This window comes from Tachysurus vachellii, chromosome 14 (assembly GCF_030014155.1).
Source record: "Tachysurus vachellii isolate PV-2020 chromosome 14, HZAU_Pvac_v1, whole genome shotgun sequence".
Taxonomy (NCBI): Eukaryota; Metazoa; Chordata; class Actinopteri; order Siluriformes; family Bagridae; genus Tachysurus; species Tachysurus vachellii.
The window spans coordinates 18,777,983-18,790,578 of NC_083473.1; the positions used below are offsets into that span (position 1 = coordinate 18,777,983).

The following is a 12,596-nucleotide window of genomic DNA, read 5'->3' on the forward strand; positions in this document are numbered from 1 at the left end:
AATTATATTCCCTGCTTCATTTCTATAAGTACTGTATTATCAGAACTTAGTGTATTCTTATCAGAACTGTCAGTCATCACATCATCAGTATATGTTACACACACTACTGCTGCTGTATATTGTACAAAAAACACAATATTGCACAATACTGTTATTTGCACTACCATGCCCTTCTCACACTTTATGTACATTACTGATGTCATATATTCTGTATTCTTATTTAATACTCGTACTGTCTATATTGTCTTACATCGTCTGTATCGTCTTGTCGTGTATAGTCTGTTTTGTCTCGTCTTGTATACCCCAAGCTAAATGTATAGTATAGTGTTATTTATGTCTGTACTTTGGAGAGTCACAAACAGCTGGAACCAAATTCCTTGTGTGTGTGAACACACATGGAAAATAAACCGGATTCTGATTTATATGTCTCTAGTTTATTTTTGAACCGTTACCTGATTTGTTATATTGATGCTGCATGAGGCTGGTTTTAAATTTAACTTAATTTATTTTGTGTAGCGCTTTTAATAATGGACCTTGTCTCATAGCAGCTTTACAGAGCATAAGTAATTAAATGTAGTACAAAAAGTTTATTATACAAAGATGAATATGATACAAATGTTCAAGATTAATATTAGACATATTTAAATGTGTTTGTATTTATCCCCAATGAGCAAAAGTGAGGAAGTAAAGCTTCATACCTTGAAGCTGTATGCAAGCTGAAATCATGGCTTTTACAAGCCTTATAGCAGAGCATTTAAAAAGGGAAATCACAGTGGAGCCTGAGCATACAAGCTTTGCACTGTGGCGGCTGGGGGTTTGTTTCCTGCCCCTGAGCTGTGTGTGTGGGGTTTAATTTGGGTACTTCAGTTTCCACCCAATTCCAAAGACATGTCTAAGGAGGATTGACATCTCTAAATTATGATCATGCCCTGCAATGGGTTGGCACACTGCCCAGGTTATCCCTCACCTTGTGTCCCTAGTCCACCGGGATAGACTGGAGGCTGGAAGAGTGGATGAATGAAAAAAATCTAATGGATTTTTATCTGTCCTGGGAATAAACTCCAATTTCCAGAATTTCACACCAACTACTTCCACATCAATCTCCATTTCCCAGCAATCTGATGACAAACTCTGACAGCCACATGACTTATACCCAGACCACAAGCTCAGCAAAAGTGTTCACGATCTCTCTCTCTCTCTCTCTCTCTCTCTCTCTCTCTCTCTCTCTCTCTCTCTCTCTGCCTCTGCCTTGGGGGTTTCTTCCGGGTACTCCGGTTTCCTCCCCGGTCCAAAGACATGCATGGTAGGTTGATTGGAACCTCTGGAAAATTGTCTGTAGTGTGTGATTGCGTGAGTGAATGAGTGTGTGTGTGTGTGCCCTGCGACGGGTTGGCACTCCGTCCAGGGTGTATCCTGCCTTGATGCCCGATGATGCCTGAGATGGCTCCCCGTGACCCGAGGTAGTTCGGATAAGCGGTAGAAAATGAACGAATGAATGTTGATTCCCTCTTCACCATCTTTACTGTGCTTTGATTTGAGATTTAGACGTGTTTAACATAACCCCAACATATGCTGGATTTTAGTCTGTATTATAAATTTACATCTTGCAATATCATATTTTTAACAAAGGACATTATCACAAAGCTTTACAGAAATATATAAATTCAGGATTTCTATTTTAAATGAATAAATCTTTCCCTATTTAGCTCAAACTCAAAACGATGAAGTTTTTTGTTTTCCTTTCTCAAAATTGTGCATGTGGATGACTGTCTTTAATTCAGACCATAGTGGAGTCCATGTGGAAAACGCTCAATTCAAAATTGTGTTTTTTGTGTCATCTAAATAAATATTGTCTATACACTTACCTCGTACTAAAAGCTCTATCTGTGACCAACCTCCTCACAGAGGCAAGCAGGTGTTAGGGCTGAAATCCTGATGCTTAGCCAAAACATTAACAATCCACCTCCATATTTCACAGCAGGTGTCAGGTGCATGTCCTGAGACTCACTGATAGCATGCAACAACGAAAATGTTCGACTCTGCTCTCACACACAACACTAAATACTGTAATTCTGACAATGTACTGTAATTCTGTAAAATCTTTTTTCTTTGAAAAGAATGTTTGCATTTATTGAAACTATTAAAACCACATGATTGGCCGATTGGATTAAAGCAGGAATGAGCAATATTTATTGTTCTTATTAAAGTAGCCGGTATGTGTAGCTTAAGCATCTAATGAAGACATCTGGACATCCAAAGGTCAAGAACGTATATTTCAACTTATTCATTTAAAAAAAAAAAATTATATTCAATTCTAGATTTGTTTGGAAAAAAGTTAATTTAGGTTGATTGCGGAATAAATGATGCCGTTGGTCCACCTAGGTTTATACAAAAAAAGCTCTTTAGAGTTCTGGCTCAGTCAGGAAGTGAGACAGACCACGACAAAATTTGGTTGTAAGAGTGCTATACAATGCTAGTACAGTAGTATAGTGGTATACAATTTTGACATAATATTTTGTACATTAGTATTGTAATGTTTTGAGAGTGTTGTCACTCTGCCCCAAGGTCTTTTTTAATACTTTTATAGAGTTGAAGCAGTGTATCAGCCCACAGCTCCCTCTGATGGTCCATGTTGCTCTGTGCTATTCGCTGAGCCGTGTACACCATGGTAAGCACGGTCCGCTCAAAGTCTTCCTTGCTCAAGCGAGCCCGGTGCTGTTCCAGATGATGGCAGAGGCGGCGGATATCTGACAGAGTCCTCGGGAGAACGTCTTCACAGACTACCTCCAGGGGCTGCAGTCTCCGAAGAGAACCAAGTTCCTCATCAGCCACGTGGAGCACGTTGTTCTCTGCTTCCACATACAGCCCTGACCACACCACCTAACACACACAACAGTTACGTGAGGAAGAAGGTATTTCCATTGAGTAAACAACACACATGGATATATTATCTCCCCAATAGAGTTTTTAGTCTGATACATTTTTAGTCCATGACCAAGTGAACCATTATGAGGGTATATTTATTAGAGATGAGCCGGATACTCGGCTGAAACGAGTATCCGGTACGGATAAAGCACTTCTGCCGAGTACGAGTATTATACGAGTAATACGAGTCAATATCTGTGCTCGGATTAAATGAAAATCATCATTGGGTAGCTGATTGTGTCAGCGTTCTGTGATAGGCTAGTCACAGCGCCCCTCCCCTACAGTGATAGGCTAGTCACAGCGCCCCTCCCCTACAGTGATAGGCTAGTCACAGTGCCCCTCCCCTACACACATACAGATGTATTGTGTTGCTGTGTCTCGCTCTGCTCACTCACAGTCACACACAGAACAGCTCTCTGTCTCTCCCTCAGTCACTCGGGTTCATGGGTCTTTTCCGTTAACGTTTAGGGTTTCTTCAGCTTTTTACTTCGGGTTGTAACGTTAATAATACGTACTTACTAACCAGTAGAGTTCTGGTAAATGTGGGTTCGTTCAGACGTGGTGCTTGCTTGGTAGAATGCGACTCGCATTGCGTCTCTGCCTGTCGGAGATTTTTTTTCTTTTTTAAACCTTCAGCTGTCTCTAACCAGTAACCAGACACTGAGTGTCTGACACGTTTTTGCTGTATTTCATAAAAACATAAAGGTAGTAAGCTAGTGTTATAAATATTACAAATTAATTATTACCAGTTACAGCCCCGCCCGTTTCAAGGCAAGCCCCGCCTACCTCCGGGTTAGGCCCCACCCACTCCGAGTACGCATACGGATACAGATAATGCTGTACTCGCTCATCCCTAATATTTATTGATCAAGACTTCAAAGTTCGTCTGTTAGTTGCTCTAGGAAATAGGTCGCATTTACTGTACCAGATGCCATGAATGTAAAAGGATCAGCTCAAGAAGAATTCAAATAGTAAATAATAAAAATACAGCCACAAAGTTTGTCAAAATCGTCTTTGTTGGGCAACGAGTCCCATGTGCAGCAGTCATACTGTTGCTATATTCAGCCCTGACTTGCATCAAGTTCAGCAGAAAAGCATGGTGCTGCAACCCCATGAATAGAAAAGCCCATGTGTGCTATATGGTGGCACATGTGGAATGCAGGTGGTTGCTATGCTACGGGTCTGGTGTGAATTATAGATAGAGTCGTGGGTATTATGGCAAGTTCATGAGGGTTGAATAGAAGATTTTGACACCTGTGGCCTGGATCTGTTTTTTTCTTTAAGCCAGCAAAAGACAGTACACTTTATGACCAAAAATATGTGGATACCTGACTATTACATCTACTATATGTGCTTGTTAAACATCCCTTTCCAGATTTCTGTTCTAGTAACCACCACTCTTCTGGGAAGGCTTTCCACTAGATGTTGGAGATTATTGATGATTCAGCTACAAGAGTGTTATTGAGATCAAACACTGATGATGTAAGAGTAAGGAGGTCTGGGGTGCAGTAGGTGTTCCAGTTCATCCCAAAGGTGTTCAGTGGGCCAGAGCCAGCATACAGAGACTCACTCACTCTCACTCATTTTCTACCGCTTATCTGAACTATCTCGGGTCGCGGTGAGCTTGTGCCTCTCAGGCGTCATTGGGCATCAAGGCAGGATACACCCTGGACGGAGTGCCAACCCATCGCAGGGCACACACGCACACTCTCATTCACTCACGCAATCACACACTACAGACAATTTTTCCAGAGATGCCAATCAACCTACCATGCATGTCTTTGGACCGGGGGAGGTAACTGGAGTACCCGGAGGAAAACCCCGAGGCACGGGGAGATCATGAAAACTCCACACACAATGCGGAGGCGGGAATCGAACCCCCAACCCTGGAGGTGTGAGGCGGACGTGTGTGCCACTAAGGACAGGTGTTAACCACTAAGCCACCGTCCCCCCCACCCCCACAATTGTGTGCTTCAAACTTTGTGGAACAGTTTTGGAAAAAAACACACATGGGTGTACTGGTCATACTTTTGTCCATATGGTGTATATTTACATTACTCAATACGTGTATTTTAGGAATTGTTGCTTTTTTACAACCTGTCAGACCTCAAGTCAATGTCAGCATAATCTGTGGGTAATTCTGAGGTCTAAAATTTGTTCTGTGCAAATTCCAGGAACTACATTCCAGTTACTCAGTTACATCGCTTTAAAATATGCTTTCCATTTACAGATTTTCTTGTATTAGAACAAGTAAATACTGATAGATGCCGTTATCTAAACCAGTGTTGTACAACTGACAATTTATCAGTATTACAGATTGCTTATTGATAGAACTATAGAGTAAAACTACTCCTAGCAAGTAATAGGTGTTTTTTTTTTAAACTATACACCCAAGATGACCTGTACGATTGGAATGTTCAAAGTCATCACATTCTATAAACCTGAACATGTCCGTTTTCCTTTATCTGTTTACATCCACAGCTTGTTTTCAGAATACACATAAACAGTACTGGATGTTGACAAGCCGTTCTTATGCTGCAGCCAATAGACTGCTAAAAGCTAGTTTGCTCGCTGCTTCAGCAATCTTTCTATCTTTCTAACCAAACTTTTCTATCAGCATCAAGTCCTTAAACAGCTATATGCTTAAACTGTAGTTTTAGGAATTTTTTATAGAACTTTTAGAAAGCTGAGCAAATCAACAGAACATTGGTTTATATCAATTATATTTTCATATATTTTATAATATGGATGGACTAATTACTTAAAAGATGTACATGTAAGTAGTTAAACAGTAGTTTACTGGAATAAACAGTGGGCTTCCGGTGCCATTATGGATGTTATGCTCCTGAAATGATATGTCATTACTGTTGTCATGCAGTAAATGACTATTCATGTCATCATAGATGTCGTGTGTTTGGTAGTCTTTAAAAAAGTAGTGAAAAACAAGCCATACTTTTGAGGAGTGATTGAGGAGTACCTCATAGAGCAGGTTGGCGTCCTCCACTGATCTCTGAATTGAGGGGTTAAGCAGTGCTGGAGTTCCTCTCTTCACTCTAAAGGCAGATGGGTACAGTACTGAAGAAGAGAAGATCATAAGTCATTCCATGTTCATCGTACCACATTTTCTTTCTTGTCTCGGTTGAGATACACGTCAACCCCAAACGCTTAAATCACCTGGAACAACTGCAGGGAATGTATAACAGCTTGTGGTTGGCGGCAACTGCGCTTTACTAGGAGACGCCTCATCTGCTCCTAGGTCACTACATGCTTCTCATGTTTCACATATGAGTCCCATAACAAGATTTCAAAGCAAACAAGCATCTGTGTGGCAGGCATCTATGCACTGTGTCTGGTCCTCATCAAATATACAGCCACTGGTGTTCACAGAGCTTTAGAAGCTAGAACATACATTATTTTTTTACTTTTCTTGAATGGTTTCCATACTCTATATACACTACAAGGGCACTATATAGTGGTTTCCATACTCTATATACACTACAAGGGCACTATATAGTGGTTTCCATACTCTATATACACTACAAGGACACTATATAGTGGTTTCCATACTCTATATACACTAAAAGGACACTATATAGTGTAGAATATAATGGCCTATGTAGTGTATTATACTGTACAACCAAAATATAGTAGGGCCATTATGATTGATTGATTGATTGATTGAGTCAAAATATCATTTGAAATTGAAACGGGGCATTAAAGAAAGTTATTTTCCGAGCAGTTTGTTGGCTGTTTATTTTCACAATAAAGTCCCAACCATTTTACTTCAATTTTCCACTTTAACTTTATTGAGGTTTGATCAAAATTTCTAATTATGCTTGCGTTGAGCATTCCTTACAGTCACAAGCTTATAAACAAATATTTCACATTCTTTTATTGTAACTCAATGTGCGGTCACCGCTATGATTCACATCCATTCCTCGTTACTCTCAAGAAATAAGGGCCACTCACCCTGCAACTCTCTTTAAGTCACATGCATTATTTTCATGGCCTAAAGTAAACTGAACAATTCTATTATAAATTAAGCAAGCAAGACAACTTCATTTTTAAGCCTTAACTTCATCGTCCCATGAATTATCCCTATTTTTGTCTTGGCCAATTCCATCCCACCAGTTAGGTCTTGCCTTGTCATACAGCTGGAATCTTTGAACATGAAGGCTATCACATGCTTCCTTCACAGTTTGATCAAGACTTTAAAAAGATGTAGTTGGTTAGCTTGGTGTCACTTAGAGGAAAGCCCCACCGCCTTCCACATGCACAAGCTTAAAGATGCCCATGATTGGCTAAAGTGATTGGCTAGTAAACCAATCCTCCTTTTCGCCATCACTGCAAGCTTGGCCAGGTCTTTGGCCAGGTCCTTGGCCTCTTTTTTGCCGTAGCATCAGCAGGATCTGAACCTGACCTCTATGTTGCCCCACTTGACAACCTCAAGACTTCACTATTAAAAGCTCCTATCTAAGTAAAGCTTGAATAAAGATTAAATGCCCTTTAATATTAATGGTGCCAGTAATGAGTTCTTCCTCACATAAAAATAAGTATGAGTATCTACCTTGGAATAATATATAGCACCTTTAAATGACTGTAACTCCTGGTTCTTAAGTCATGTTTAAGTAGTTTTTAATTGGGGTTTTACCCTACACTATGAAGGAGGAATAATGAAAATGAGATCTGTGGCAAGAGCTGAAGGTTGCCGTCTCACAAAATTTCCTTTCTGAGTTTAATATCCACTGAGCAAATCTGTGACTTATCATGGGTTTTAACCAAATGTCACATTCAGGCCAGCTCATTAAATTGACTTGGAGAACTAACACAATAAAGTTATGAAGACTGCATCCTGAGCCCTTGCAGTGAAATGGATAGAAAGCAGCGTTCTGTGAAATGTCAAGATAGGACCGTGCTATACATGATATACAGAGGTCTATCCGTAGCCAGTGAATCTCAGCTTGTACCATAGAGAAAGTTCTGCCGCATTTTAAAGAACAGCTGCATGCGATGGCGAGTGAAGACAAATCGTTTACATCTGTATACAAAAATACAAAAGAAAATAAAACAAAACGAATAAGACAATGATATGCATCAACTGCGTTATAAATGGATCAGCACAGATCCTGTCTTTCAACACAAAGTAAAAGTGCAGTTCAACCGTTCCAATAGTGTAATAAACCAAAACAATAGTGAGTTTTTTGCACAATACAATCATGTACATACAGTATAATTACTTATTTATTTGATATCTCCTTACAACCTACTGTGAATAACACTGAAAAGCTGCACATGTACAGTTGTACTTTGTCACTACAATTTTTTTAATAGGTTTTTGAAGACGTTATTCGCATCCTTGATTGCAGTTATGTCACCTTACCTTTTACTCTGATGCACATTGTGCATCTCATTATCAGGATGGTATGAAGAAGCAATGCTGGGGCTGATACTGCATGGCCCAGAGAGGCTATTCACACAGATATGTATTGTTTAGTCTACTATTGTTTTTTTTTGTACAAAAAATGTTTGGAGGAGAAACTAAGTGTGCAACAACAGCAGTGTTGGTACATTCATAGTCCACATTGGAAATCCACTTTAGTGGACACACACTTTACAGATTCATGTTTTTTACACATATAACAATTCTACACAATGTTTTTTACACTTTTGCATGTTTATGTCTCCATCTCTAATTGGACATCCATTTCCAGTTTAGAACCCCTGACACACCGGTGATGCGTCCACTGTAATTATTATTTTTTTTAATGCATGTAGCTTTGCATTACTTCTCCATATGTTTACGACAATTTCATAGAAATGTTTAGTTCTCCACATGCTACACGCTTCCTAACAACTGTTACCAGACATGAGACATTTAGACCAGCTCAGGACTCTGTCCCATGTGTTTATTTGGGACAGTGGTGCATTTATGGAAGCAGTTTGGATTCCAAAGAAGCAGCAAGACTTTTAGCGAGTCAGGATCCAGGCATAACAGAACAATTCAAGGGTCTGGTCATGATGAAGAAAAAAAAAAGAAGAAAAAGAAAGAATGAAAGAAAAAAAAAAAACAGCAACAAGCAGAAGCCAGAAGCAGAACTGTTTTCACATCTGATAAAAGCAAGACTTATTTGTTTCATTTCAGAGTTTCAAAATGAAATACCTATGAAATGATTACCTGAAGACATAATCTACTTTTAATGTGCTGGATGGAAACAAAAAGTCCATGCTCATGCGTGTGTACAGTATGATGGCACACAAAGAGTTCAATCATTTTAGTCACGTTATTTCGTATGGTTTTCTGTTTTAATCTTACAGTATTTAGTTTCTTCTATCCATTGTATTCTTTTAAAATCGGTTTTGTTTTGTATTTACCTCTCCTCCAGTGCAGTGCAGCAGTGATGGACAGATGGCAAAGGACCAATGACAAAATCACAAGGGCCAAGGTGGTTTCCATGCTCTCTTTTGTCTCTAATGCTTTCTTTTACTATCGCTTACATAGAGTGATGGCCTGAATCTCTCTTTCTCAATACACACACACACACACACCAAACTACTAACTCCGTCCTCCTCCCGCTCCCCCCTCACCTCTCTCTCTCTCTCTCTCTCTCGCTCTCTCTCTCTCTCTCTCTCTCTCACACACACACACACACACATAAGCTCCATCCTCCACCTCCTCCAGGCTCAATCTCTCCTCCTCTTCCTCTCCCTCTCTCTGTGACAGAGAAATTAATGTTGTGCAGAGAGCAGACGGAGGGTGACGTTCATCTGGAAGTCATCATGACATTGGAACGGTCTGCTTACTTTTCTAATTGACTGACAAGTCACAATACAATAATTAATTCAAGGTCTTTTTCTGATTCTAGCTTCAGCACATTTTTTTCCAAAGTGAAAGTCAAGTCCACAAACATCCAGGTGCTCTTGCTTTGGAGCCCAAGAATTTTCCAGCATCTAAATCTCTAAACGACTGTCCCACGGGCCCATTGTCCACTTTATTATTCTAATAACATCTAAAACCACCAAAATGAGTATGTTTTGATTATTATTGAATCATTTTCCATTATTATTATTATTATTATTATTATTATTATTTTATTTAGTTATTATTATTTCTTTAAAAGATGTTATCTTCAGGACATCAGTAGCTGCAGTAGCTTCACACACCTGCCAGAGCCACTGAAAGAAATATGATAAAAACATTAGTCCAGATAGCTCTTACTATTTCCAGTGAACTTGCAGATAAAAACCAGTCTTGGGACGGGGCTTTAGGAATTCAAAGTTCTCTATTTTCATTGGCCCAGTCACAGTGAGAAGGAACTCAGAGTTCCACAGAAACAGGATGAAAAATGCACACACACACACACACACACACACACACACACACACACACACACACACACACACACACACACACACACACACACACACACACAATGTGACCAGTAGCAACTGAAAGTACCTAAGGAAATACTTTGTATTCAAAGACATACAAAGATAAATCAACAGCTTCATCTTGGATATTTTGATGATGTATATTTATTATCCAATCCCCAGCTCAATTTGGCATAAGGAACATTTTGAGGACTCTTAATTCAGAAATAGTCTTTTGGCAGGTGGTGAATAAATGAATATTACGAAACGAAGCGATGGTACAAACACATGAATATAATTGGCCTTCAGTGCCAAGCACTTCAGACTCGCCTTCAGTCGGAAAGAAGCATTCAGCCTAATATTGTGTTGTTGGTGCTCAGTCAGAACAGATGTTTGCAAAAAAAAAAAGCACTCCAGAAAGCCATATGGGCTACAAGTGGCACTGGCCTTTTACTTTAAACACAACACTTCTGAGAAAAAGAGATGCTTTTTTTGTCCAGTTTTCTCTTCTTTATAGTTCTGACATTTATCCAGAGGAGCCTGGCCATGTTACTGATCTACATTACTTGCTCTTTGGGAGATTTCTAGCACATAGACTCCAAAGTTCTGAGATTTAGTATGTTAAACGGTCTTGGAACAGACCATCAACCAGTGAATATTATTCTTCCAGGTTCAACTGACCTCATAAAACATGATGGACTTTATATTTATATTTCTCTATAATTAAAGGCTACAATCAAACAAACTGATCTTGTTAAGTAGCCACATAAAGCATCTCTATTCATTCACAGAGCAGACTTCTACACTTTTCTATAGTACACTGATTCTACAAAATACTGAAGGAGTGTCTGCTATCTTAGATCACAATTATCAAATCAAATCAAATCAAATTTTATTTGTCACATACACATACATACAGAGTACGACATGCAGTGAAATGCTTTTTACGTCTGTCCAGTATTCAAACATAAGGAATGCAATTTGGGATAAAAAAATATAACCAAAAGGAGGTAGATAAAAAAGTATAAACTATATAAAAAGAAACTATATAAAATATGAAAATATAAGTGAAAAATAATGTATATACATATACATAAATATACATAAATGCGTATGGTTTTTAATGATTGTCCTTAAAGTGTCTATGTGCATTATGGTGTGTATAGAGTGTATAAAGTGGCACTGTGCTGTGCAAGTCCAGAGTTAAAGTGACAGTCCAGAGTTAAAGTGTCAGTGCAAAAAAAGGTGTGCATAAAAACAGTGAAGATGGAGGGAGAGGTCCAGTACTAGATCCTCAAACTTGATCTAATTAGACCTCCAACTTGATCCATTCCACAAATTGCACAGAGATTATGAAACACTTAACAACCTGCCTGTTTTTCAACTTTTTCCACCTGACATTATCTGCTTCTGTCCATTTGTGCCAGCAGGTGGCACTGGTAGACCACATTTCTGTCTTCCTGGCACCTTGCCACCCCAGCTCTGTTTGCATTGGGTCCAGTTTCTAGCTCTGCAACAAATATAGAATGAGAAAAAAAATCTAATGAAACTATGCAAAGCACTTTCCATGTTGTGTGAATTTAAATGCAGGTGGGTCCCCTTGTAAAGCCCCTCCATGTAATTGCCTGGGTAAACCTCAGATATGTAAATGGTCTTAGATTGCTGGCTTTGTATGTTTGAATAGCCCTAATTGCTGCATCGTGAGGCTGCATATCAAAGCAATGCTTTATCTGCTTTTAAAAGGAATGAAAGGCAGAAACACGGTAAACAGTGTCTGGCCTTCTAACTCTACCTGCAAAAGGGCTTTTAGTCTGTGACCCCAAAGTCATAAGTAGTCCACAGCTCTCTCATTCTATAGTTCACACCAAAAGCTATGATTTCTTTACCCAGCATGACACAAAAAGTAAAAAGTCTCTTTTTTTGCACAGTCAGCGTCAGCTGGGAATTACTAACTGCTTCTTGCTTTGATTTATTTTTACCCTGTGAAAAAATACGGGGTAAATTCTTACCGCACTAATTTCCCAAACCTGTTTCTCACCACACTCCTGCCCCTTCCTTTTGTAACATGAAACACACACTTCCATCACTTCATTTTTCCATTAAAATATAATTATTTAATATATTCAAAAGTACTAACACATCAGGAAACTGGGACATCCTCTATGCTAAATGTGACATACAGAGAAAATAATAAATAAATAAATAAACAAACAAACAAACAAACAAATAAATAAATATTCAGATACTTGCATTTTTGTTATATAATATATTTTTAGTGCAGTTTAAAATGGACTCGCATAGTA

General features: G+C 39.0%; 1 protein-coding gene across 1 annotated transcript; it reads right to left on the bottom strand.

Moving 5' to 3' along the window:
- Window positions 1-2,215: 2,215 nt before the first annotated feature.
- LOC132857465 (protein FAM180A) lies at window positions 2,216-9,500 on the bottom strand. Its single transcript, XM_060887429.1, has 3 exons — window positions 9,298-9,500; window positions 5,903-6,000; window positions 2,216-2,880 (listed from the first exon to the last, which is right to left on the bottom strand). The coding sequence occupies exons 1-3, from the start codon at window positions 9,377-9,379 to the stop codon at window positions 2,551-2,553; spliced, it is 510 nt and encodes a 169-aa protein (XP_060743412.1). The 5' UTR covers window positions 9,380-9,500; the 3' UTR covers window positions 2,216-2,550.
- Between the last annotated feature and the right edge of the window lie 3,096 nt (window positions 9,501-12,596).

Bases quoted from the DNA above. Each gene is read 5' to 3' on its own strand.
- LOC132857465 (XM_060887429.1), bottom strand. From the start codon at position 9,379: ATGGAAACCACCTTGGCCCTTGTGATTTTGTCATTGGTCCTTTGCCAT. The intron at 6,001-9,297 runs GTAAATACAAAA...TCTCTTCTTCAG, and splicing joins TGCACTGCACTGGAGGAGAG to TACTGTACCCATCTGCCTTT. The intron at 2,881-5,902 runs GTACTCCTCAAT...TGTGTGTGTTAG, and splicing joins ACGCCAACCTGCTCTATGAG to GTGGTGTGGTCAGGGCTGTA.